At 47.5% G+C, this 27390-nt stretch overlaps 1 protein-coding gene across 2 annotated transcripts in view; it reads right to left on the bottom strand.

Annotated features, from left to right (window-relative positions):
* DMXL2 (Dmx like 2) overlaps positions 1-27390 on the bottom strand; it is a 2078996-nt gene that overhangs the window by 1748801 nt on the left and 302805 nt on the right. For both annotated transcript variants that reach the window (XM_086958287.1, XM_086958289.1), the window contains exons 13-14: positions 16068-16189; positions 11220-11309 (exon numbers count right to left, since the gene is read on the bottom strand). In XM_086958287.1, the coding sequence (XP_086814413.1) occupies positions 11220-11309; positions 16068-16189 (212 nt within the window). The remainder of the gene's footprint in view (positions 1-11219; positions 11310-16067; positions 16190-27390) is intronic.

The following is a 27390-nucleotide window of genomic DNA, read 5'->3' as shown; positions in this document are numbered from 1 at the left end:
AAGGTTCTACTTTCTAGCTTGATTTTATGATTATGCCATAGAGAAGCTATGGTGGAGTCGGTTGGACAATGTTTTATCAACGAACAGAAGGGCTGCTACCGTATCTGCTATCATGGGGTAAGAGCGGATAATTAGTATGGATTTTAGAGGGAAAGTAGTTGGGATTCAATTTGCAGACAAAGTGGGTGGGAGAGTCCGTGGTCTGTTAAGTCACCAATTACCCTGAGCAGCTAGGAAAGCCAGCAAATATCTATGGACGTCAAGCATACTTAGGCCACATCTAGTTTTGTTCAGTTTAAGGGTGGGACTGTCACCTTTTCATATGAAGTTTTAAATATCCTTGTTCACTGTGTTAAAGAAGTGGTACAATGAGTTTATGGAGAGAATGCTCAAAAGAAGGTTGAGCGGGGAGCTAACATCATGTTCGAAGAGTCTGCCCTGCCCCACCACATTTAGAGTTTGAGGTACCATGAGGATAATAGATCATTAATTTTGGAAAGTGTCTTACTCTCGTTGATTGAGACGGAGGAGTGAAGGTCTTTGCCTAAGTATTTTTGTGCCTCATATTGTCATTTTAGGCCGGAGTCGCCAAGGATCGTGGAAGCACAGTGGATATTCATGGGAAAGATTTATTTTTTAGAGTGGTTAATAGTGTAGCCAGATAACCTGAAGTTATTATTATTATTTTCTGTCAGGATATGTGGAATACCTTTGTTTGCATCTTCAGTTAAGATTAGATTGCATCTGGTTAGGCTGCAATAGCTGCCTGTCCTATTGGAATTGGACACCTTTGATGTCTATATTCGCTTTTTAGGGAGCATATGATGGGTTTGATAACTAATAGGAATAGGAGGGGCCACCTTGTCTGGTGCCTTGGGCTAAAGGAAAAGCATTGAATGGGCAACCGTTTATCCTAACGTTCGCCACTGGCGCTGCGAAGAGGGCCATCACCATTCGGACGAAATTCTCTCCTAGTAGGAATTTGTGGAGTGCCTCATGTAGGAATGTTCAAGAGACCTTGTCAAAGCAGCTCCGATGGCCATCGCCATGGTGGGTGAGGACATTGAGCTTTTTTAATGGCGTGGCAGAAGACACAGATGTTGTGAGCAACTAGCTTGCCTTTCAGGAACCCGTTTTGGGTTTGGCAATGATCTTTAGGCTTAAGACTTTGTGCCAAGAACTTGGCGTATATTTTACAATTCGTATTAATTAACGATATTGGCCTGTAATGGTTGACGTCCAATGTATCTTCCCTTCTTTTGGAATAACTATTGTGGACTCTGTGGCCATGCAAGAAACATGGCCAGTAGATGAGTATGACTGGAACACGGAAAAGAGAGGGTCTGCTAGAATGGCAGGAAATATTTTGTAGAAGGTCACTGTATACCCGTCCAGACCTGGAGCCTTGCCTGGCTTGAAGGATTTACGGCTGAGTAGATTTATTTAAAGGTAATCAGGGCATTGAGCAGGGATCTGTCCTCTGCTGGGGCGGATGTGAGTGAGCAGGAGTTCCGGTATGAAATGCAATTTTTTTGATTTATTGCGTTGTTTGGAGTAGAGAGGTCTTAGTAGAAGTTATGGCAGACCTCCAGAATCTCGGTTGGGGGTGTTATTGTGAGGTCTGATTTGTTTTTAATGGCTGAGGTGATGGTTTTGTTTTTGTATTATTTCAGATAATTGGCGAGAGCCTTCCCAGCTTTGTTTCTAGTGGTCGATTTATTGGCATTGGTGATGTCCACCCATTTCTGCATTCTAATACTTAATATTTGGTTGTGTTCATATTGCAGTTTGCACAACTTAGGGATGTCATGAGAACCAGATGAACGTTTGATGGATTCATTTAGGGACTTAATCTCTGATATGAGAGATTCAAGACTTTTGTTCATGGATTTGCCCCTGAGATTGCCTTTAGGGCACCCCACGTAACTGAGTCCAAGGTGTCACCTGCTTTGTTTTCTTGCAGGAATTGTTGGGATTGTTTTGCTAATTTTGGATGTGGATATGTCATCCTTCATGAGTGGATATGTTGTGCCTTGTGTTATCTCCTTGCTAGCTGCTCAGCCAGTATGAATGTGATGCCTGTGTGGAATGTTGAATGCTGATGACAGAGTGAGTAGAATGTTAGTGTGCCTGGTGTGGATGTGGAATGACAGTTGAAGAGTGAGGGCTGAGCAGTGACCATCCTGTTCCTGGTGGGGTTACCTCCTGTTCATCTTACTTGAAATAAAGAGCTTCAAGAAACTACCTGACCATTCGTCATTTCATTCACAACAGGATGCTTAAGGAGAAAGACTTTTGAGGGTGTTTGGGTATCTGTGGATGAAGGCTCGGGCGATATGCATGCATGGTCACTAATTAGTATGGGCTCAATCTTGGGATTCTGTGCCGCAAGAACTAGAGATTTATCTATTAGAATGTAATCAATTCTTGTGAAGGTATAATGTGGGGGAGGTAAAATACGCAGTCATTGCCACTCAGGTTGAATAATCTCAATGTGTCAATTAGATTGTTATTCTTGTAGAATAATTTCATCTATGTGTGAGACCTACTGCTGTGAAATTTGTGTGAGAAGATGGAGTAGTTTCTTACCTGTAACTCCAGTTCTGTAGTAGGGGCATCTCTGTTATAGTCAATCATGTAAATAGTCCTGCCCATGTGCGTGGACCGCGGAGCAATCAAAATAGTCTCTTAAGTTGTCCTCTTCTGCAATCCTGCATTGACGCTTAAGAGAAAATCAAAGACAAATAATGCAGCCTGAAATTAACAAGGCTACACTGGCCAGTACTTCATCCTGAAGTGAAAAAAGATAGCCAGATAACACTGAAATTTAAACATTTTGATAAGTTTCACACATGGAGAAACTCCCGTTCACAAAAATCCTTTGTCATGATAGAGAGGAAGGGTTGGACAGACAAGCCCCAAAGGCTGCCATTATGTGTCTGTAAATGGATACAGTGCCTTTAAGGAACCCTCCACAGACCCTCTGTATTCGATGATGCACAGCCAAAGGCTAGTTACTTTCAGTTCTTTTTGAAGGTGTATAAAGCCAGGCCTGTAGCATTCAGGACATTATCGTTTTATCCACCGGGGAGGAAAGCGGGTTGCTTGTGACTATAACAGAAATACCCCTATTACAGAACTGGAGTTACAGTTAAGAAACTACTCCTTCTGTAGTAGGGGATCTCTGTGTATAGTCATAATCATGTGAATAGAATGGCAAACCCATCCCAAACAAAACAAACCCAGCGGTGGAAGAAACGGACAGACAGTAGTGTTTGGACTGACTTCCAAGTGGCAGCCCTACAGATGTCTGCAATGGGGACATTGTGCAGCAAAGCCGCTGTAGCAGCGTTACCTCTGGTACAGTGAGCCTTAGGCTTACCCCCTAGAGTCTTGTTAGCATTCTGGTAACACAGTTGAATATAGGTCACAATCCACCTAGAGGTGGACTGTTTAGTGGTAGCAAGACCAGTCCTGACCAATCCATAATTAACAAATAATTGATCCGATTTACGAATCTCCTTAGTCTTATCTAAGTAGAATTTCAACACCCTTCTCACATCAAGGGAATGAAGGGACCTCTCCGCCGGAGAGGAAGGATGCTGAAGAAACGCGGGCAAAGTGATTGTTTGATTCACATGGAAATCTGACACCACCTTAGGAAGAAACTTTGGGTGAGTTCTCATGACGACCTTAGATGCATGAAACACAGTATAGGGCTCCTGGCAACAGAGAGCCTGGATCTCACTTACCCTGCGAGCCGATGTTATAGCCACAAGGAAAGCTGCCTTCCAGGATAGATGCTGTAGAGAAGCCTTGTGAATAGGCTCAAAAGGCTCCCTCGTGAGTCTAGACAGCACCACATTAAGCTCCCACAGAGGCGAAGGACGCCTAATGGGAGGAAACACCTTCTTCAAACCTTCCAGAAAATTTTTGATGACTGGGATTTGGAAAAAGGAAAATTGTGAAGGCCATTTCCTATACACAGTTAAAGATGCTGGGTGAAACTTAATGGAATGAAAATTAAGGCCAGATTGAGCCAAATGCAGTAAGTACGGGAGGATGACATCCTCCTTGCAGGATGTAGAGTCTGCACCCTTAGATGTGCACCAAATGCAGAATCTCTTCCATTTGTATGCATTCCATTTGTATCCTTGTAGATGGTAGTTTTGCTTCTTTTAATATCTCCATGCAGTTATGAGGAAGATTTAAATGTCCATACTGCACTAGCTCTGGAGCCATGCTGACAAATTCAACAATGAGAGGTTGGAATGAAACATCTGCCCTCCGAACTTCGTGAAAAGGTCCGGCCGACAAGGAAGTCGAAGATGTGGCAGGAGAGACCAGTGTAGGAGGTCGGTGAACCACCAATGCCGAGGCCATTCCAGAGCAATGATGATCATCCTGGCCCAGGACTAGGACAGCTTGATCAACACTGCCGGGATCAGGGGAATGGGTGGAAAAGCGTATAGAAAGCTATTCAACCAGTTGATCCACAGTGCATTCCCCAGCATCCCCAGTTGGTAAAACCAGGAGGCGAAGTCTCGGCATTTGCTGTTTTCTGCGGTGGCAAACAGATTGATTTCTGGAGTGCCCCATCTTGCGAAGATGTCTCTTAACACCTCGTTGTCTAAGACCCATTCGTGATTTTCTTGAACAAGCCTGCTGAGTGCGTCTTCCTGAGCATTCTGCACACCTGGTTGAGTCGCCGTGATAGTCAGGCCCCTGGCCAGCAACCTCTCCAAATAGTCTGCGCCTTCCGAGACAGTGTGCGCAATCTTGAGCGCCCCTGCTTGTTGAGATACTACATCGTTGTTTTGTTGTCCGTATGTACAAGCAGGGTACTGGTGTGGAACGATGGCTGGAAGGCTTTCAGCGCCAAGTGAACTGCTCGGAGTTCCAGAAAGTTGATGTGATTCGTGGACTCCGTCTGGGACTACGTCCCTTGTATTTGAAGGTGTTCAGAATGCGCTCCCCAGCAGTGAAGAGACGTATCTGTCACAATGGTTTGAGTCGGTATCTCTTTGTGGAACGGAATCCCTCTGAGGAGATTGTGAGATGAACACCACCACTTCAGAGACTGGACAGCGTGTTGCGACAGTTGGATCCTGTCCTCCTAGCTCCCTCGTTTTTGGTCCCACTGATCCTCTAGACATTCCTGCAGAGGCCGCATGTGGAGGCGTACATGTGTAGTGAGAAAGATGCAAGAAGCCATCCTTCCCAGGAGAGAGGACACCGTCCTAACCGTTGCATAAGGAACGGACATGAGAGTCTGAGCTTTCCGAAGGATCGATAGGGGTTGCTCCTCCGAAGGACACACGCTTGTATATCGATGGAGGCTCTCTGGTACTGAAGACACTGAACAGGAGTCAGGACAGACTGACATGGAGATGTGAATACCCAATCGGTTCAACAGAACAGCCGTCCTGTTGAAATGTAGCTGTGATTCCTGAAACGTGGAGGCTTTGATCAGCCAGTCGTCCAGGTACGGATAGACAAACACCTTGTTCTTCCTCAAGGGCGCTGCAACCACCGCCATGCACTTTGAAAAAGTCCTGGGCGCAGATTTCAGGCTGAATGGAAGCACTGCATATTGGTAGTGAATGGTGCCGACTAGGAACCGCGGGCACTTCCGATGCTTCCTTGCAATGGGCACATGGAAGTACGCGTCTTGCAGATCTATGGCGCCTCGCCAGTCCCCTTGATGCAGCTGAGGGTGAATCTAGTGCAGGGACAGCAACCAGAATTTTTCTCTGCAAATCCATTTGTTGGCTTGCCGCAAATCGAAAATGGGTCTGAATTCGTTTTTGTCCTTTTTGCGCACCAGAAAGAACCTGGAGTATAGACCTTTTTCCCTTTGAGGAGGAGGAACCAGTTCTATCGCCCTTTTTCTTAACAGGGTATCTGCCTCCACTTGAAGTTCGCAGAACAGGTATTGTGAACGAACTGGTGGAATAGATGGAGGAGGACTGACGAAACGTAGACTGTATCCATTGCGAACAATATTCCGCACCCAATGTCCGGAGTTATTTTCCTTGACTCTGCCAGGTAATTTTGAATGCTTCCCCCCGCCGGAGTGGGTAACAGAAGAGTGGGAAGTAATCTCTCAGGGCTTAGAACCAGCGGGCCCTTGTTTCCCGATGTGGACTGCTGGTTGCCCCTGCCTCTCTGATGTCTCTGAAAGGGCTGCCGCTGAAACTGCTGCTGTCCAGCCTGACGTCCCTGTCCACGTTGGAACCGTTGGGAAGAGTATCGCCGTTGGTAGGGGCGTAAACTCTTACGCTGTTCCTTAGGCTTCTCCAAGCCAACAGCCTTGAGGGTCTCAACCCCTGCTTTCATACGAGCCATTTCCTCATCCGCATGGGAACCAGAGGGTGGAACCCGAGAATAGCAGGTTAGAGATACGTTGCTGAGCCTCCGGTTTCAGAGAGGTGAGAAGTAACCATTAATGGCGCTGCAGAGTTACACCATGACAACATCCATGAGCTGCCAGGAGAGAGGTGTCCGCAGCCACACTGATGATCTGATTGGAGACCATCAGACCCTCATTGAGAACCTCCTGAAAGTCCTTGCGTTTGTCTCTAGGCAGGAGCTCCACAAACTGTTGGGAGAGACTCCCACAATGAGCGGTCATACCGGTCCAAGAGAGCAGTCAAGCTTGCTGCCTTCATTGAAGTGGCTGCAGTGCTGCAGACTTTTCTCCCTGCAGAATCAAGTCTACGGCTTTCCTTGTTCGGTGGAACTGTGGTCTAAGGGGCCGTAGCGTGCTGCTTCTTTGCCGCCACCACCATGACTAAATCCGGAGGGGGATCCACCCGCAGGAATGCAGGGTCCGAGTCCGGGAGCCTGTATTTCTTTTGATGTCTTGAGGAAGTCTACTTCATTGAGGCAGGCGTCAGGAACAACTCCATCGCCAGTTCCTCCAAACCAGGTACCAGAGAAAGAAGAGGACGAGAGATTTGCTTCCGTTGTAGTGTCTCAAAGATCAAAGACGTGGAAGGGACAGGCACAGACAGTGCAATGTCCAGTTTCGCCGCTCCCCTTACCAGAACCTCCTGAAACGTGGTAATGTCATTGACCGGTGACACCCTCGGAGGTGGGGAATCTGACAGAGTCAGCGAATATCTTCCTGCACTAGAGGACTCCGTGTCCATAGTATACCTGGAACGTGACCGCTTGTGACGATGACAATGGCGAGATCTGGTTGAAGACCGGTGCCGGCTGCGAGAGCGATGTCTCGGCCGGGATCGAGTTCTTGGCCGCGCCGGGACCACTGGCACAGGTGGAGACGCCAGCAGCCAAGGAAGCGGCTGAGTCGGAGGCGGCAGTGGCGGTGGAGGCGGAGGTGTCGGCAGGCGTGGAGGAGGAGGAGGAGTAGGTGGTGGTGGAGGAGGAGGAGGAGGAGGAGGAGGAGGTGGAGGAGTAGGTGTCCTAGGTCGCAGCTGCGACTGACGAGGAGCCACAGGCTGAGCTGATTCCGGTGACCTAGTTGGAGAGTAGGTCCTGGAGTACTCCGAGTCCAAAGTATGAATCACCCTCCTCTACTACTACTACTACTAGGAGGAAACAGTAGGGAAAGTAACATCTGTGAGTAAGCAACCTATTTGCGATGCCTATAGTGCAGAATAGCACTTTGGCTGAAAGCGGAAGGAATCATGCTAAAGCATACACAAGAGTACAATAACACCATAACATCGAAGCAATTAAATATGCACATAAGCTAGCATGTACGACAAAGCACTCAAACAAGAATTGTGGTGCAAGGCATCAAATAATGACGTGCAGAAGCCTGTATCTCAAAGACCCTCGGTTCAACCCATTTGAAGTACAACACCCAATGCCTCACCTCAAAATGGTGGCCATATCATGACGCTACATAATTTGACAATGGTGCAAGGCGTATGGGGGAGGAGCCATGTTAAAACATGTGCAAAAGTACAAGAACACTATAAATTGGTAGCAAATAATCGTGGACCAAGACAAGCACATGCACCAAAGTACTCAAAGAAGCACAGCGGGTGTTACAGGGTTAGAATTTAACAATATTGTGACACAGTTACAAACAGTATGAGCCGAACTGGTGCATTAGTACAGTGTTAGACTAGTTGTGACAAAGCATTCAAGTTCAGGACAGCTTTTGCAAGCAATACACAGACGAACAAAAGCACAAGAACGAGTACTCAAAGTGATCGGTGTGATGGGAAAGGCCGCTTAGTTGTTGGCCAAACATGGTAGAGCATTGAGGGGCTAGGTTAAGTCTGGAATGATGGTCAACATGGATGACCTAGGAGGAGTAAATTCAAATCGACATATCTGTTTGAGTGGCTCTGTTCAGAAACGCTTGAAGGTCAACAGAAGTACAGAAGACCATTGCTTTGCCCTCAAAGAACATGCAAATTCTTGCTGGGCCGGTGAAGGAGAAGGGAATATTGCACTCTCTCAGACTTGATGTAGTGCCAAAAAGCCCTTCCTTGTGGCTACAGTTTCCTTTGAGTAATCCTGGGCAATCATTATGCGCAATCCGTTCAATACGACTTATTGATTTTTCCTCATGTGGGCGAGGAGTAGTTCGGTGTGACAGTTACGTAATGGTTGAAAGATCATTGTTCTTGAGTGAATGGAGTGACCAGGTGCGAAGTTGGGCGGTTTGCTCAAAGGGATCCTGTGCACCCATTCAATTTCAAAGCCTTTGTCGCATTTGAAGCCCAATATGAGAGGGATCCAGGAATTCAATGCAAGAGTTGGCTATCTTTTTCAGAATGCTCAGGTAGGCCCAGGTAGGCCAAAGATACGTAGATTTCCTCTCAGGTTACGGTCTTAGAGTTCAGCGCGTTCTCTCACCATCGTCTTCATTGACCGGTATGAGAGGTCTAAACAACTTACAGTTGAGGTATTGGAATCTTCCATTGAGCTAATTCTAGATTCGGACTTGGCGAGTCTGCTGGAGAGACCCACATCATGTTGTCGCAAAGGGCCTGGATATCATGTCTCATAGCATCGGTGCTGGATTTAGTGTCTTGGGCTAATTGACGGAGAGCACCCAGGCGCTGAATGATGACTTCCATGTTGGCGGATTTATCCCCTTTTTGAATTATTTGGAGAGTCCAGGTTTGAGGGGTGTGGATAAGGTCGCTTGTGAGGTGCTTTGTTATCCTTGTGATCTTTTGATTCTTTCCACTTGTGGTCAGCCATTTTGGGAGAGAAGCAGCATGTGGGTTGAAGTATGAGACCGCTTACTGGTAAATGCAAGTACTGTGTCAGTGGGATAACCGTGAGGGGACACGAGACAATAGAAGTGCATATGGGAAGCACAGGGTAGCTGGGAAAGACCTCTGTTGAACACTGCGTGTTGTCTGCTCTAGGATTTACTTACGGTTAGTTGGTCTTTGCGTGCTTGTTTGCGTTAAGTCTATTTGCCTGTTGGTGTGGATTCCTGGGGGCTGCCCACCTGTCAGCGACGGCAACTTGACAGAAAGGAGTGCAAGAACGAGGTTGAGATTAAGGTTGGGGATGGAGAGATCTTGTAATTTACATTTGAAGGAATGTGCGCTGCAGTTGTTTACATTCTGACAGCTTTGGGAGCTGCGCGGGAGACCCAGCAATCAGGGCATCGTAATGTTTAGAAGTTATAATACAGGCCCCAACATCTCCGCTGGAAAGCACAAAGGTGGATACTGGGTGTGTGGTGTCATGGCGCACGATCAGGAGCAGGGATTCGTTCGAGGCGCTGGAGCGGGTTATATGTGTTGCAGGCGGTGATTTTAAGAGCCCCCTACTTGTCAGGCCTTGGAGGTGCTTGCTGCCGCTCCCTACTGCTACTGCCGGTGATGTGTGGCTGCAATGTGAATCAGAAATGTGGAAGTGCGGCTTGAGTGGTGTTGACCCCACAGTTGAAATGTTGCACGAGTGTGGAGGCTGTATGTCGACTGGTGCAAACGGTTGCTGATCATAATGTTAACGTGGAGCGAAAGTGCTGCAGAGAAATACTCGCCAAAGTGGCAGACACCATCTTGAGCACCAGCACCATCGGAGGACCCAGGGAGGTAAAAGATAGATTTACGGTCATTCTGCTCATTGAAAACATTGTCAGAAGCACCACCAGTATGCTGCACTTGTCTAGCTTGTAGGTTGGTCGCTTTGTCTGGATGGACAATATGAGGGTATGAAGTGAGTGGATGGAGCACGCAGCCAGCAGTCTAGGCAGCCATCGCTCTTGGGCTCATGCCACGCCTCCAGAAGGCTAAGATTCGAATCAAATTTAAATATGTAAATCCTTTTGGTAATGTTGTGGCCAAAAGGACTATCTACTTTGGTAGGTGGTGCAATGACGGATATTATTAAAGCATATGTAGGGTGTGTGAGGCACCTTTAAAGAGAGCTCCCGTTCAGGTAGAAAAGAAATCACAAAATATTTGTGACACTGGGTTAGATCAAATAAGATTATGAAGAGTTCAATAGGTAACACGTTATTCAGTAACCGATGATGAAACAGTAATTCCCAGTACAAAATCTATTAAGTATTTAGATCGAAATAATAAGGCCCATAGTAGCGCTTTCTCACTCCAAGTAATACGCTTTTCAATTACCCAATTTTATGGTACTTAAGTTCTCCAGCTACAATGGACTAAAGACTGAGATGGCCTTGCTGGGATACAAACTCACGTCTTGCAGGTGACAGTCAATGACAGCAGCACTAAACTCACTGAGCATAATGCCAGTTTTAGTAGGGAGATCATTTTCATGTGCTATTGATCAAGATAATTTATCTGTACCAAGCGGACCTGAACTATGACAATATTTACATTTGTATTTTTCATTTTTACAGCTTTAGTCTTATTTGTACCTCGAGATATGCTTTTGAATGTTATTCTTCTCCTTATTCAGAACACGGTCACCATTTTGAATATATTCCTACATATTAAATATAATTCTACAGCACTATTAGCCTAAGTCATAATTAGTCTTGCATATGTATATTGTTGTTGTATATGTGTGCAATGTACGACTGTAGGATAACACAACACTCCAACGATTTGCTACTGGTGTCTGTGTTCTACCAGTAACTCAGAGACTGTTATCCTGCTGGTTCACCTTCGCATGTACATAACAGAAAACCGCGAGGCATTTGATAAGAGGTGAACTTCATTGCAGAATGCGTTACCAAATACATAAAATAATTATTATGCGTCAAATAATAACCATGAAGTCCATTCACTTACTTGCTTTGTTATCACATCAAGTTCGATTATGCAACCAGGTCGAGCAGTAGACTGCTGGCTCACAATGTTAAACACCTCACCAATCAGTTTCTAGGGCAAAGGACCAAATCAGGTTAAACGCACACATGTAATATCATTATGCACTTTACAGATAAAGTATACGCATATTCCAGAACCATCCACTTTTCATTTTGCCATGAATCATTTTTTTTCTGCAAATGAAAACAATAGTGGGCTTGTATACTGAGTCTTCAATTGAAAAGTATGTAAAATTCAGCAAAGAGCTATTACTTGTCGAACTGAAAATATAGGTTTTAGAGATAGAGTTGCAAAAACACTTTTGAAAAAAATAAATCTATTTCCAATTGCAAATAAGAAATGTAATAGGGTAACAATTGCTTTCTGTATTAAACACCAACTAAATCACATTTACCAGGGGAAGTTATATGTCCGTCAGTGGCAGCAAAACTGAACTCCAATTATTTCACGTACAATATCACGCACTTTATCTCCAACACTGCCAACAAAACTCAATTCAGTACAAAATGTAAGGAATTGAGGAGACATTTGACAAACATCTTTCATTTATCCCCCCAAATGAATGCTGTCATAAAATGAGGTATTTAAAAACGCCACAGCTTTGTAAAGTACTAGCAAAAAGTAAGCTGGATCAGGAGCACCTGCATAAAAGCAGACATTTTGTGGAATAGGCACTAATGTTAATTATCAGGCTTTGACCCAAATCCAGAGAAAGATGGGTAAAAAATAAGAAAGTGGAAGGAAGAGATATTCAGGAAAATATTGGGAAGGTAAGAGAGCAGGGAGGAGGAGGAACATGCAAGATTAAGATAACACAGCCAGAAACGTAGGGTGGTGGAAGAAAGAGGCATGATGTGAAAGCAAAATTTGACAGCACTAGTTTAGGGCTTCTAAAACGGCACTATTTTTTTTAATTACATACTGATTGTCAGTTATGGCACAAGTGTACTGGTACAACAAGTAGTTAATTGAAACACTCAAAACCTAGACAGTTATGGTAGTTCTGAACAATAATAAATGGTACCAGACCAAACCTACCCTAGAGTGCTGCATAGTACACAGTATAAGCCAGGATGACATTCAAACACCCGGAAACCATTCACAAAGCACTCTGAATAAATGTACAATGATCCATGTAGAAACATGGATCATGAGACGAGCTTGGAGATATCCACTGTCTTGGAACTACTGCCTTGGAGGCACTGCTGGAGGGTCCTCATGGGCCAGCATACATGGGTAGCCAATAGAATGCAGGAGGCCAGCAGACTGAGGAGGCGCAAGACCATCAAGACTGGAATGATTAATCTGGGCTGAAACATTGGAATTACAGCCTGAATATCTTGACCACTCTGAGGAGGAAGGAAGCCTTGACTTGGTGTTGTGTTCAGCATTGCCTCTATGACCAGGATGCGCTGAGAGGATACCAGGTGAGATTTGAGATTAATGATTGAAAAGCCCTGATCGAACACCACAACTGTCGCCTGCAAAGGATTTGAGGAGCCAATTGTGCTGATATGGGTATACTGAGATTCCCACCGTTCTGAGAAGGACTGCAACCACTGCCATCACCTTCGTGAAAACTCAGGGTGTGGAAGTGAGGGCAAATGGAAGGACAGCAAATTTGTAATGATTAGATCCTACTGTGAGCAAAGAGGCTTCCTGTGCGTCAGCAGAATAGGGATGTGAACGTAAGCATCCTGCAGGTCGAATGACCCCATCCAGACTTCAACTTCCAGCACCAGGAGAACCTAAGCTAGAGGCAGTATCTTGAACTTTCCTATTTGAGGAACGAGTCGAACATCCTAAGTCTAGGATCAGACGTAAGCTACCGTCCTTTTAGGGAATCAGAAAATATCAGAAGTAACATCCCTAATACTTTTCCTGCTCTGGAACCAACTCCACTACCCCCTTAAGGAGTAAGGATTGGCGTTCCTGTTACCGGACACACAGATGGTCTAACAGCAGTGTGTATGCAGCTGGGAGAAGGAAAGTGAGGGGGTTTGCTAAAGGGTACGGCATATCCACTTTCCACAATTTGTAAAACCCTGAAGTGATGGTCTTCTAGTTTTGTAGAAAAGAGGACACCATTTCTCAAACAGGTATTGTGTGTCCCAACAAAATGGAACTAGGGCTGCTTTCCTGCTGCAGTGGAAGAAGGGGAGGAGAAGAAAGAAGTTGCACAGCATATTGTTGATGCCCATGAAAGGAGAAGCCTCTAATGAAGCAACAAAACCTGTGGTCCCATCTACAGTCCTGGTTGGGACTTCAGACCAAGAGAACCAGCTGTGACCTTGCTATACTTAAATCTTTCTAGTGCTCAGTCTGTAATAGCTCCAAAGAGATACAAGCTGTCAAAAGGCAGCCTATTAGCATATAATGGAAACTTGGTGAGAAGCCAGAATTCCTCAGCCAGGCATGGAGTCTATGAGATATTAATGTGCCCATTGCTCTTGCCACAGAATCTGCTGCATCAAGTCCAGAATGAATTAATTGCAGTGCCGCAGCGTGGCCATCACATCAGAACTCTGTCAAATGAGATTGCATGTCTGTCTGTAAATTAGGGATGATCGATTGGCCGAGTTCACTAAGGTCTGAAACACCCACCAAGGAGGCAGATAGCACTGAAAGATTTTGGAGCCATACTACCTGCTGAAAACATTTTCCTGGCATACTACTACATTCTTTTTAGACTTTTGGTCTAATGGTGTGGATAAACAAAAATATGGGGTAAATTTTGAGGAACAAGATGCCTGCACTACACAGCTTTTTGGAGACCGATTCGAAAATAGGAAGTACGGTCTACAGGAGCGGGCTTATAATGTATTCGATAGATCGTGAAACTGCTATAGAAGTAGTCAGCTTTTCCCAAATAGCTAAGACTGGTTTTGTTAGGGCCTCTTTAAAAAGGGAGCTGAGGCTCTGATGCATGGGCCAGAGAGTGAAGCACTTAAGTAGCAATATTGGACTTCGCTTCAGTTCAGTTCATGGTAGAGATGGGAATAACATATCAGCTGCTTTACTTATTATTGAGTGGTAAGATGTAACCTCTGGTGGAGTGAGACCATTATGCAAAAGTAATTTCCCATTCAGGGAAAGTATTAATGCCAGTCACCTCTTTTATGCCTTTAAAGTCAGTAACTATTGTAGGCTGACCTATGATATCCTCGGTCTACTCAGGAGGATAATCATCACCCCCAAAGAAAAACCTTTTCATCTCCATCAATCTTTGTGCCTTTCATCTGGAGTGGTGAAGCATCAAGGGAAGGGGATTCTGGCTTTGGAGTTGCGAGATGCAATGTCCTTGGCATCTGCGCTACATAAAGAGTCAGTTGCAGTGTCAGTGGAGTCGAATGGGGCATCTGGGATTGTAAATTCTGGCTTTAATGGGGAAGAATATGGAAGTACCAGAGTTATTTGTCACGCCGGTGTCTTCAGCAACGGAGACGTCCAGTTTAACAGGGACATCAGCAGAAATGAAGTGAAAAGGTAAAGATTGGTAAGGCATTGGAAAGCTGATAAAAAAATAGGCCATAGGTGAAATGGGACCGGGGGACCCGATGGGAGAACGGCTCAATAAAAATAGTGAACACTGCATTCAAGGAGTGAGTCAGATTTGTACCAGGTGTTGGGAATTCGAGGTACTGAAGAACATGCTGGGGTAATGGAGATGGCACCACAGGAGGATTTGGAGACAGTGTCAGGTCAGTAGGAGTCACAGGTGTCAGTCTTATTGGAGTTGATGGTATGGGCATCAGGTAGACCTCTTCACGCTCCTGAAGGTTTCAATGATTTATCTTTCAAAGAATGACAACGTGATTCATGTCTATTCTTCTTCTTATGCTTCCTCAAGATGACTTTGGCCAATGAGGAGAAGGAGATTTGGACCTTGGTCAAGACTTCCTGCGGCCCGACGATTATCCTGTGCTCTAGCCATAAACATATTGATTTCTAGGTACTTTGATGCTTTAGGAGCATCTTCTGGTGATCTTGAAACGGGTCAGCGTCATGGTTGAATCAGAGGACCCAGAGACATAAAACATGAGTCAGTGAAGGACATTCTCTACAGAGCTTAAACCCAGACCTTTTTGGGAGGCAATGTGAAAGAAAACTGCACCTAACAAAAAAACGATAAAAGAGAAATCATAGACAAAAAAGACAGACTTAAGAGTTAAAGAGTATCAATGGTGCAGAAAAAAGGAACTGATGTCAGGAGACCGACGGAAGTGCTTATGGCTCCAGTGACATGCGGTGCTGCATGCATAGCCGTGACGGAGCCGGCATCCCCTACCGGAGTGGGAGAGCTATGGAAAAGTTTCCAGATCCAGACTGGCACCTGGGATATTCGAATGGGGAGGAATCTAAAGGTGAGGAATCTGCAGATAGAAGTATCAAATCAGGAACATGAATACATAACACCTAAAGTGACATCGGACTACTAATGTTTCCTTCAACAATTTTGCCAAAAGCAACTCTTCCTGTTTGTTGTGTCGTAAGGGTTCCTAATCAGCGAGATTTCCCTTCAACTCTTTTGTGCCAAGAAACTCAGTTTCGCCTGCTCTTACACAAACAACACCATTAGAAAACAAACATGTTGGTGCTTCTAAAGGGCAAACAGCAAAGAAGCCCCAAGGTGAAGTTAAAAAATATGGATATCTTGTGTTAAAAATTGATTATGCAAAAGAAGTTCCTTTAAAAAAGCATATTGGAAAATATACAACTCAGTTGAGATTTTTATATGTAGAAAATCATTTTTCAGATCAAGATTTAGCTTATGTCCATTTTTAGATTAATTTGTTTTGGCACACTTACCGATGACTCAGGGTCTGATAATTCATCCAGGAGCTTCCTTGCATCCACCACAGCTTGGTACAATCTAAGATTCTTGCCATCAGAAGCAACAAAGCAAGCACTAGCCGAATTGCAGTATGTTCCTAACGAGAAGAATTAAACATTAAGACAAATGCCTTGATCGGTTAATGCACTACTATGACATTTTACAAAGTTCTTTTAAATATAATGTATGAAGAAAGAAATGACAGGGCAATAGTTCATCTACTACTCTTATATGCAGATATCACACATATAAGCTCAGAAGTAATTACAGCAGACAAAGATATTAAGGAGCACTTATGTACAGCTATGTCCAGGATCAAAGTTTCAATATACACAGCAGGAGTCCCCCATAAACCTTCAAAGGATCTGGGTACTTGATGAACTCCATTATTTATTAGATGGGTTTTGTTCATTTTTAAAATTTTTCATTCTTGCTCTTCCTTTACTGCCTTAATTAGGCACAAAAGATTGCTTTCTTAGTGTACAATCTACTGACTTTCTGTTGACCATTTTTCTTTTTTTAAATACATTGGTTGCTCCTAGTACTGCCTCTTTGTGGGGCTTCCTCACATTAATCCTTTTCAATGAAGAATTGAATGACATTTGGTAACGCCGTATCTGGTAGATATTCTATCTAGCAGTAGATAGCCTACCTTAGGATAATTCCCAGGCATAAGGCAGGATCCGGAAATATTTCTTGAGCACTACCCCTGATGGAAGGTTACATCGTTCGGCTCCACATGATGGCGCTGGAAGATATGTGTGTGGTGCCTAAATAAGGGCTACCCCAGTGAGCTGACGTCAGTTTCTTTTTGCCACTTTCCACGTCAGAAGGGCGGAGCTACAAATAATTGGACTGTGTCCAGAACAGCTCCGATGAAAGGGAGCGTCTGAGAAAGAGTCAGGTGGGATTTTCGCATGTTGAAAGTGAACTCCAACAAGCACAGAAGGTTTGCCACAGTGAGACGGTGGGAGACGACTGCCTGGGGCGAGCCATTTTCAACAGCCAACCATCGATGTAGGGAAAGACTAGAATCCCTGACCTCTGCAGATGAGCTGCAATCACCACCATCACTTTCGTGAACACCTGAGGGGCGTTGCTAAGACCATAGAGGAGCACAGCAAACTAAGCGTGCTATTGGCAGACAGTGAACTTCTGGCAACACCTGTGGGCTGGCAGGATGGGGATGTGGAAATAAGCTTCCTGTAAGTCCAATATTACCATCCAGTCTCCTGGGTCTAGGGCAGAAAGGACTTGCGTGGGCATTTTGACTTTCTCATTATTCAGGAAGAGTTTGAAAAGGCGCAGGTCTAGGATAGGATAAAGGCATCTATCCTTCTTGGGCGCCAGAAAGTATTGTGAATAACAACCACAACCTCTTTCATATGTCAGCACCCTCTCGAAGGATCTCTTGGCCAAGAAAGCCAACACTTTCCGACAGAGCAAGGAGAGGTAGGCCTCCATTAGCCGGTCATACGTGGGTTACATGGGGGGAGGAGTCACAAAGGGGGAGAGTAGCCCCTTTGGACTAGCTGCAAAACCCTATGGTCAGATGTTTTTGACCTCCATTCATGCAGGTGAAGGCGTATTATGCTCCCCGCTGGATGCCCATGGTAGTCTGAGGGCATACTAAAGGGATTGGTGGCTGCAGCTGCCGGAGGGATGGCTGACTGGCTCGACCCATGACTGCCTGCCCTACTGTGGGAGCCGTGCTCTTTGCACAAAAAGATTGTGCCATTTTCTGACTGGGGTGGCTGGGTGTGGAATGAGTTTGTTGGAAGCCCCACTTGTTGCCACGTAAGGGGCAGGAGTGACTGGGGTTGGCGAGGAACCATGGAAAGGCCCAAGACCCTGGCCGTAGCTCTGCTGTTCTTAAAGAGCTTGAGTGCTGAGTGTACCTTCTCTACAAACAACAGAGCCATCAAAGACAGCATGTACATGAAGAGCCAGTAGTTCTCAGCCAGGCATGGCGCCTAAGGGCCACTGACGATGAAATTGTTCCGCCCAGCGCACAAGTTACTTACCTTCGGTAACAACATATCTGTAAGAAACATTAATAGTGATAGATTCCTTACCTTAGAATTACCGCAAGGCGTCTGGATCCAGAACGTTGTCGTCAACAGTACCCTGGTGCGTCGCTAGGCTGCGTCGTGCAGCTCTGTGTGCATCGGTGGCGTAGTTGTCGCCGAGATGGCATCGCTGGAGCTACTTAGAAGCGCCCATGCTTGCGGACTTCAGTTCTGTACACGACTTTCCGTGCCAGGAACGCAGAGCCATGCAAAAACTGACCACTTGTGCCTGAAACTAGGGCCCTTAAAGGGATGACCTTAACCCTAGAAATCAGTTCGTAGAACGGGGAGCATGGGTGGGGCGGTAAGGAATCCATCACTACTACTGTTTCTTACAGATATATAGTTACCGAAGGTAGGTAACTTGTGCATCTGGAAGAAACACGAACTGATAGATTCCCTACCTTAGAATAGATACCCCAGCAATAACAACTCCAGTGGTGGGTCTGCGAACCAAGATCCCACCAGAAAGTCCCGGAGAACAGAATGGCCAAAAAGATAGTCTCTCCTAACTTGGCTGTACAGGCAGTAATGCTTGGTAAACGTGTGCAGTGAGGCCCACGTAGCTGCCTGACAGATGTCATGCAAGGGAACTCCTCCTCCCAAAGCAGTAGTGGCTCTGGTTGAATGGATGCGTAGTCCCACTAGAGGCTCCTTTTGAACTAAAGAATAACAAGCCTTTATGCACAGAATGACCCACCGAGAGATGGTCCTTTTGTGCACTGCCCGAACTTTCTTGGCACCCACGTAGCCTACAAAGAGCTGGTTATCCACCCGGAACTGTTGTGCGCCCATTCGGGTAGAAGGAGAGCACACGTTTTGGGTCCAGACGGTGGAGCCTCTCTTCCTCTTTTGAGGGATGCGGAGGCGGAAAGAAGGTGGGCAAAATGATGGGCTGCCCGATGTGAAAGGCAGTAACCACCTTTGGAAAAAAAGATGGACGAGTCCGGAGAAGCACTTTGTCCGGATGAACAGAGAGAAAAGGATGTTTAGATGAAAGAGCCTGGAGCTCAATCACTCTTCTGGCAGAGGTAATAGCCACCAGGAAAGCGGTCTTTAAAGAAGACGAAGAGGACAGTTGTGAAGTGGCTCAAAGTGAGCACACATCAGATATGTCAGAACCAGGTTCAATTCCCACTGAGGCATTATAAAATGTACAGGAGGGAAAAGATGAGTAATGCCTTTTAAGAATCTATTTACAACAAGGGACTTGAAAAGGGAAGGCTGATCCGGAAGCCGTAAAAAGGCTGCAATGGCCGAGAGATATCCCTTGATAGTGCACAAAGCAGAGCCCTGCTGGGCGAAAGAAAGGAGGAATAGAAGGACCTCGGAAAGAGGGCAGAAAGGGGATCCGCAGCCTTTGCTGTGTACCATGCCATAAATTTATTCCACCTGCAGGAGTATACCGTTTTAGTGGAGGGACGCCTGGCTGCCAAGATTACATCACAAACTTCGGGAGGCAGGTCAAAAGACGTCAACGCCCGCCGCTCAATCTCCACGCAAGAAGGTGGAGGCTGGACAGGTTCGGGTGGAGGACCGTCCCATGTTGCTGCAACAGAAGATCCTCCTGAAGAGGCAGTCGGATCGGGGGATTGATAGCCATGCTGAGTAACTCTGGATACCATACTCTTCGAGCCCAGTCCGGACCACAAGAATGACTTGGGCCCGGCCACGCTTGATCTTCTTCACCACTCTGGGTAGAAGTGGTATAGGCGGATAGTAGACCGCAACTCCACTTGCGACGAAAAGCGTCGCCTAGCGAGTGCCGCCTTGGAAATTTCAATGCGCAGAACTGATGACATTGCGCGTTCTCTTTGGTGGCAAATAGATCTAGCCAAGGCTTTCCTCATTGCTGAAAGACACCTTGCGCCAGTTCAGACACCATTCATGATCTATCATGCACAGGCGGCTGAGTTCGTCCACCCCGGCGTTAAGAGAACCGGCAAGGTGTTTAACCACTAGGGAAATGCCCTGATGTTCTAGCCATGTCCAGAGGTGCAGAGCCCCCTGACATAGGGCCCACAACCCCACCCGCCCTGTTTGTTGCGGTACCACACGGTGGTGGTGTCCATGAACACCTGCACTACTCTTCTCTGGACAGAGGGAAAGAATGCCTTCAGTGCAAGACGGATCGCCCGAAGTTCCAGAAGGTTGATGCCCCATCCCAGAAGGGACGCGTCCGTCACAACTGTGTGTTCCGGTTGAGGAAGTGAGAGGGATCTGCCATTGACCCAATCGCGATTCGTGAGCCACCACTGCAATTGTCGTGCAGTGCCCTCCTGAGATCTGAACGTGATTGGACAGATTGCCCTGATGTTGTGCCCACTGGAACTTCAGGTCCCACTGCAGAGCCCGCATATGCCATCTGGCATGATCCACTAGCAGGATGCGGTCAGGCCCAGTAGCCTGAGAGTCCTCCTGACCAAAACCCGGGGTAGAGGCTGAAGGATCCGAATCTTAGCTTGAATATCCTGGAATCGCTGCTGGGAGGATAAACCGAAACTGCGCCAAGTCCAGAATCGCTCCGGTAAAGAGGAGCTTCTGAGAGGGAATCAGGTGCGACTTCGCAACGTTGATGGAGAACCCCAGCAAATGCCGGAGGGAGGCCTTAGTCTGGAGGTGGGATACGACTGCCTGGTTCAAACCTGCCTTCAACAACCAGTCGTCGAGATAGGGAAGGCTGGAACCCCTGACCCGGGCAGATGGGCTGCGACCACCGCCATCACTTTTGTGAACATCCAAGGGTCGCTGGTAAGGCCAAAGGGGAGCACGGTAAACTGAAAGTGCTTGTGGCCTGCCATGAACCACAAGTAATGCCGGTGGGCCGGCAAGACGGGGAAGTGGATCTATGAGTCCTGCAAGTCCAACGCTACCATCCAGTCTCCAGGATCGAGGGAAGACCAGACCTGAGCTAGTGTTAACATCTTGAACTTCTCCTTCCAGGGGAAGTGGTTGACGTTCCTGAGGGCCAAGATAGGACGCAGGCCCTTGTCCTTCTTGGAGACTAGAAAGTAGTGGGAATAAAAACCACAACCTACTTCTAGCCCAGGTACGCGCTCGATGGCCCCCTTGGCCAAGAGGGCATTGACTTCCTGCTGAAGAAGCGCAAGATGGTGACCCGACATGTAGTGGTACAGAGGTGGCATGGCTGGAGGGGTAGTCTCGAAGGGGAGGGAGTAGCCATTTCAGACAATTTGCAGCAACCACCTGTCCGAGGTGATGTTACGCCAGTGGGGGAGATGATGGCGAATTCTGCCGCCCACTGGCGTTTGATGGGTCTTAAAGGTTGGACTAGGAAGGCTTTGAGGTGGATGCTGTAGGGTTGGAAGTGGACTGGTCCGCCCCCAGAACCGCTTTGGTGGTTCCCACGTCCGCGGCTGCGCTGAGGATGTTGCTGCGCAGGCCTGTGGCACTGAAACTAACGTGTTGGGGCACCTCTTCCATGTCTTGAAGGAGCAAAAAGCAGAAGGCGGAGGAGGGCGAGCTGCCGACAGGCCCAAGCACTTGGCTGTAGCCCATGAGTCCTTAAAGCGCTCCAACGCACAATCTGCTTTATTGCCAAAAAGGCGAATGCCATCAAAGGGCATGTCCATCAGAGTGTTCTGGACATTCCCTGAGAAACCAGTTGTCCTCAGCCAGGCATGGCGCCAAAGTGCCACCATCAGGGAAATCGCCCTGCCCAACAAGTCAGCGGTATCAAGCCCACAACGAATGGTAAACTTAGCTGCATCTCTCCTAGCTGCTATAGCTTGGGAGAGCGTGCCGCTTCCGGACAGTTGGGAAGCACCTGCGCAACAGTGTCCCACACAGAGTGGGAATAACGGCCCAAGAAGCATGCAGTGTTCACCGTCGGCAGCCCTAAGCTGGCAGACGAAAACAGCTTCTTGGGTTCCCTATACGGAGGTGCAGAGGGGAGCGCGCTCTGGGAAGCATAGGCTTGGACAACCAAGCTCTCGGGAGTGGGGTGTTGGGAGAGAAAGAGGGGCCGCCCGGAGCAGGGCGATGGCGTTGGGCTACGTTGCTGTCCAAAGGAGCCCCTGTGATGGGTCTGGGCCAAGTGCCCAAAAGAACGTCCGAAAGTGTGTCATTAAAAGGCAGCAAGGGCTCCTAAGAGGTTGCCTCCCGCTGAAGTACTTCTGTCAGAAGGTTAGTCCTAATGGCCACTGTAGGGAGCTCTAGGTGGAGGGACTTGGCCGCCCTACGCAACACGACTGCGTAACTGGCTCCCTCCTCCGTAACCACGGTAGGAGTAGACAGCATGCAAAGGTCAGGTGAGGGGTGAAGACCACTGGCAGCCCCCAAATCATCTGCCCAGTCCGGATCATAGTCACAATGTTATGTGTGAGGGTCCTCAGACCCCTCTTCCCTTCCTCCGAAGTCTGCGAAACTGGCTGAAAATAAGGAGGGCGGACATAGGGGTAAAAAGGCCCCCATCAGCGTCGGATTCCGCATCGAGCAACGTCGATCTGGCGCTGTGTCCGGGTCTGGGCTGAAACGACGTCGGAGATGGTGCCGGAAGAGGGGTCGACACCGGTGGAGGTGTTATGAGGTCACCCGTGTCATTCGGGATCCGAGCCCGGATCCAGTGGAGTCCTGCAGCGCCGGGGCTGCAGCCGCTGGCGGCGCGGAAGCTGCTGGCAATCGAATAGCAGGACCCCCAGACGGGCACGCGGGGCCAGACAGCCCAAAGAGTCGGGCCATGGCAGCAAGAAGCTCTTGCACCTGAGCAGGAGACGGACCCAGGAGGGTGGCACCAGCCGCATCGCGCGACAGGCAAGAGGAAGTCTAAGAGCGACAACACTTCTTGGACTTCTTCCTGGAATGCTTCGACTTACCTGACCCCAAGTGCGAAGACTTAGATCCAGAGGATCGATGGTGAGGCCTCCACGACCGGTCCCTCTACCTCCCACGGAACCGGGATCTTGAGCAGCGTGGAGTCGACTGCCGAACTTTCAGCAACTTTCGGGACCGCTCCAGAAAAGTCTTAGGTGCCTTGGCCCGGCAGTCGGGGCACAACTTGGAGCCGTGCTCGCGCCCCAGGCAGTTGAGACACACGCGGTGTGGGTCCGTCACCGACATCATGCGGCAACAGTCCCCACAGTTCATAAAGCCGGGCATCCCTATGACACCAGGAGTCGATCGACTCAAAAGAATTGAGACATAAGGCCTTGAAAAAACTTAGTCAAAAAGTGACTCGGGGTACTTGCTCTTCCTGCATCTGCGCTTGCTGGCGCGGAAAAAGAAAGAACATGAGCGTGTCTAAGTAGCTCCAACGACGTCATCTCGGCGACAATGCCAACGACGCACGCGGAGCTGCACAACAACACCTACCGACGCGCAGGGGTGCTGCTGACGAAAACTTTCCGGATCCAGTCTGATGCCTGGGGGTAATTATAAGGTAAGGCATCTATCACTATGTGTTTCTTTAAGACAAATGGGTCATAACAAGCCCACATCGTGTGGTGAGCTTGGCTGTGTCCCTCCCATCAGCAATTGTTTGAGAGAATACGATTCGGGCCTCCTGCGGAGCATGGGCAGCACTTGCTCAACCGAGTCCCAGATGGTATGGAACTATCAGCCCAAGTGGCACGAGGAGTTCACCTACCACACTAACAGGCTAGCGGAAGATATCATTCTCTTCCTGAAGATATCCAGCCTTTTGTTTTCCATGTTCAGTGAAGTGGAAGGGAATGGGCCAGGGTTAACTTTGGAGGTGGAGGCCTGGACCATCAAGATCTCTGGGGTGGGGTGCAGGGTGTGGAAACTGAGATTCCCTCGGGTGGGGAGAAGGCAGCAGGCAAATGTTCTATGCATAGGAGCCATGGTGCAGGGCTTGGACCAGGCCCAGAGTAGAACATCAGTATTGGCTTCACTGAATGGGAGTAACAGTTTAGTGGGGGCAACTCCCGGCTTCTAGACTGCCAGTGTGGCCAGGTCCAGCATCTCAGCTACCCCCGCACCACCACTGCAAATGAGACTTTCTACTCCATAGCCACGGCAGGGGCAGAGACCAGGCCAGTGTCTGGGGAAATGTCTAGTCATCTGGCATCCAATGGATCCTCATACCAAATTAGAACAATAACACTTTTTTTCTATGAATTTCAAACTCATGAATTTTGCTCAAGGTATGTACAGTTTTCAATTGTAATATTCACAGGTAAGTAAACGTGTCAAACATGTGCACTTTTTACACACAATGGATTCTTATGGAAGGAAAAGTCAAAGGTCCATAAAAATAGGTACAGTCGGTTTCAAGGTTTCGCCTTCTGGAATCTGATTAGTATTGGGCCAAGGTTCAAAGTACTACCAGCAGCTCTTCAGGAGCCACCCGGGTTCTACTAGGAGCAGGGTGCAGGTGAGGCTGGTAGCTGGTGCTATGGAGAAGGGGGGTTACCTGGAAAGAGATAGCATAGGGGGACATGCAGGCAAGTTCGAGGGATCCCAAACAGTTGCTCATGTCGTCAGAACCTGGGCCTGTAGGGCTCAGGAGCTAAGTGGTTTGGTTGACTGGGGTGATGTGCAAAGATGCACCTCACTGTCACTGACAAACAGCTAGATGAGGAGAAATCAAGGCAGCTAGGCCACCCTCTAACTGAGTTTGTGAAACCGGGGGATGTAGAGACTTAAACCCCTTTGACGTCTCTAGGAGATCAACATCCTCTGGACCAGCTTTGACTGCTAGACCGTTCTCGTGAACAGACCACTTTCTGTGGGTGAAGAAGACCGAGGCTAGGAAGTCTCCGAAGATCGCAACATATGTGCCGCCAGCAACTTCATACGGCGTTCTTTAAGCGCCTTGGGCTTCAGCTTTTGGCATGAGCCGAAATCCTTGGTGTTGTGGTGTTCGCCCAAAACCACATACAAACTGTATGTGGGTCTGTAACCAACATTTGCCGACAACAGGACTCTCAAGGCTTAAAGCCTGAAGACATGGAGAAAAAAGGGCTTACTGGTACCAACAACAAAAAACTGTTAAAGAAGATGAAAGACAGCCTAAGAAACCGCTTCTCCAGATCTGCATTACAGCACGGAAAAGAAGAAACTCATGTCTACGTGCCAGAGTGGAATTATAAGGCACCACTGACGTAATGACCGGAGACGTACAGAGCAGTCCCCTGGCATGCAGAAGCACTGCTGAAGAATTTCCCGATCCAGTCTGACACCTGTGGAGAATTCAAAGTCAAGGAATCTGCAGCTAGATGTCTCAAGCAGATACTCAATTTAGGGGTGTTAAGAAGTACTAGGTAGTAGCAATGGCCTGCCTACCTGTAGGGCGTTTACATCCTTTAAATGACAACTTCCTGTGGGAAGTGGGTATAACCCTGACCCTAATAGGCTAATTCTCTACAACACAAGTTGGAGGATTCTGAAAAGTGGGGTGCACATCAGCTGCCCCCTCACCCCCCAGTGGTGGTGCTGGCTGAATGTGTGCATATCTCCTAATATAACTAATTTTCCTGCCTGTTTTGCTGCCAAAAAGTGTGGTCAGGACAGGGGAGTGGGAACCTCCACTATCTGAAGAGCCCCAGGGTCGCATATCAAAGGCGGCAGGGCTTTTGAAGCTTCCCGCCCTGGACTGTCCATCCTGCTTGGACGAGATGTGAACACCTCTTCCCAGAGCAGGCTATGTTCCCGTCCTCCAAGAGCGAATGTTCTAACCTCAGGAGGTCAGAAACTTGTCTAGGGTGGCTGGCTGGTCATGACCGGTCAGTCAACACACTAGTAGTCATTAGGTTTTTAGGAAGCACCTCTAAGGTTCTCTCTGGATGAATCTGATAATAAATCCTGCACTTGCATCCGTGTGGGCTTATTAATATGAGTTGTTTGGTACCAAACACCTTGGGGCACAGAAAAGCCATCATGTATCTGGGGTACTCATAATGGCGTGTGTCTAGCCCAATTACACTTTATGGCTTCCCTAAGTACTCGTAATATTTTAGGGTGAACTTAGATATCACGGGGACACATCCACTCGGCTAGATATGCCCACATATGGGTATAGTGCAGGCTAGGTGGCTTACCTAAACCACATGCAATGCTTTGCTGGCATGGCGCACAGAGGTGTGTGCCATGTTCACTCTTAGGATTTCTCTGCACTAAGTCACACAGGTGGCAATGGAAGTTTGCATGAGTTTGGTCAGATATCCATCGGGTGGCACAATTTGTGTTGTTGCCCTATGGGACCCTCTTTGCCCCAAGGCCCTAGGAACCAGTACCACTTACTAGGGACTTCCAAGGATCCTAAAGGGGTGCCAATTGTGGAACAATGGTACAGTTTAAGGAAAGAACACAGGTGCTGGAGACATGCAGTATCCAAGACCGTTCTGGGATATTGTAAGTACGCAGGCAAGCTATAGGGAGTACACTGTCTGGATATGCGTCTGTAGGAAGGTGGATATCTGACTATGGTTGCCCCCAACTTTTTGCCTGGTGTTTTGCTGGTTTTTCGACTTAGTTGACCTGGGACCCTGCTATTCAGGACCCCTGGCCCACTGCTCTCTCTGTAAAATGGATTCCATGTACTCTAGGTACATATCTAATTGGATACTGAGTCACCTTATCAGCCCCTGTACAGTGTACCTTAGGTACCCAGGGCATAGGTGCACCCAGGGCCTACCAGGGGCTGCAGCATGTATTATGCCACCCCAGGCTGGCCATCCAAATCTGACACAACTGGCTGATCAATCAGGCTGGCCATCCAAATCTGACACAACTGGCTGATTAATCAGCTGGGGCAAGGTGGTGTAATCACCCTTTGCTTTAGATCTAGTATCCCTATATCTAACCCTAAAATGGACACATATCCTCCTATCAGTCACTCCTATGGCAGGCCTTATCAATCCTGAAGGCAGAGTGCTTGGAATTATGTGAGATGGTGCTCTAGCATGAGCTGAGCCTGTCTGCAGCTTTCTAACCAAGTCCTTTAGCTGTTTCCATGATAACGCTATACCATATACTCTTAAGTGCATTATAATCCTCGCGGTTATTGCCAACTTTGGTATAACATTATAAAAACATGTCGAGTAAGGTGTCATACGAATTGGAATACTACACCCTCGCCAATTCTGGCGACGGGGGTAGCATTCCACCCTTCTAGAGGGACACGGCATGTATGCAACTGTGAACCCCGGGTAAAGTTAACGTGAGCCTCAGCATCACAAAATGGATGCTGCCACCACAGACACAAGTCTGACCTCCTGCTGCTGGGAGTCATTCCAGCGAGGGAGGC

This window comes from Lissotriton vulgaris, chromosome 2_1 (assembly GCF_964263255.1).
Source record: "Lissotriton vulgaris chromosome 2_1, aLisVul1.2, whole genome shotgun sequence".
NCBI classification, from domain to species: Eukaryota; Metazoa; Chordata; class Amphibia; order Caudata; family Salamandridae; genus Lissotriton; species Lissotriton vulgaris.
This window is presented reverse-complemented; position numbering and strand designations above follow the sequence as displayed.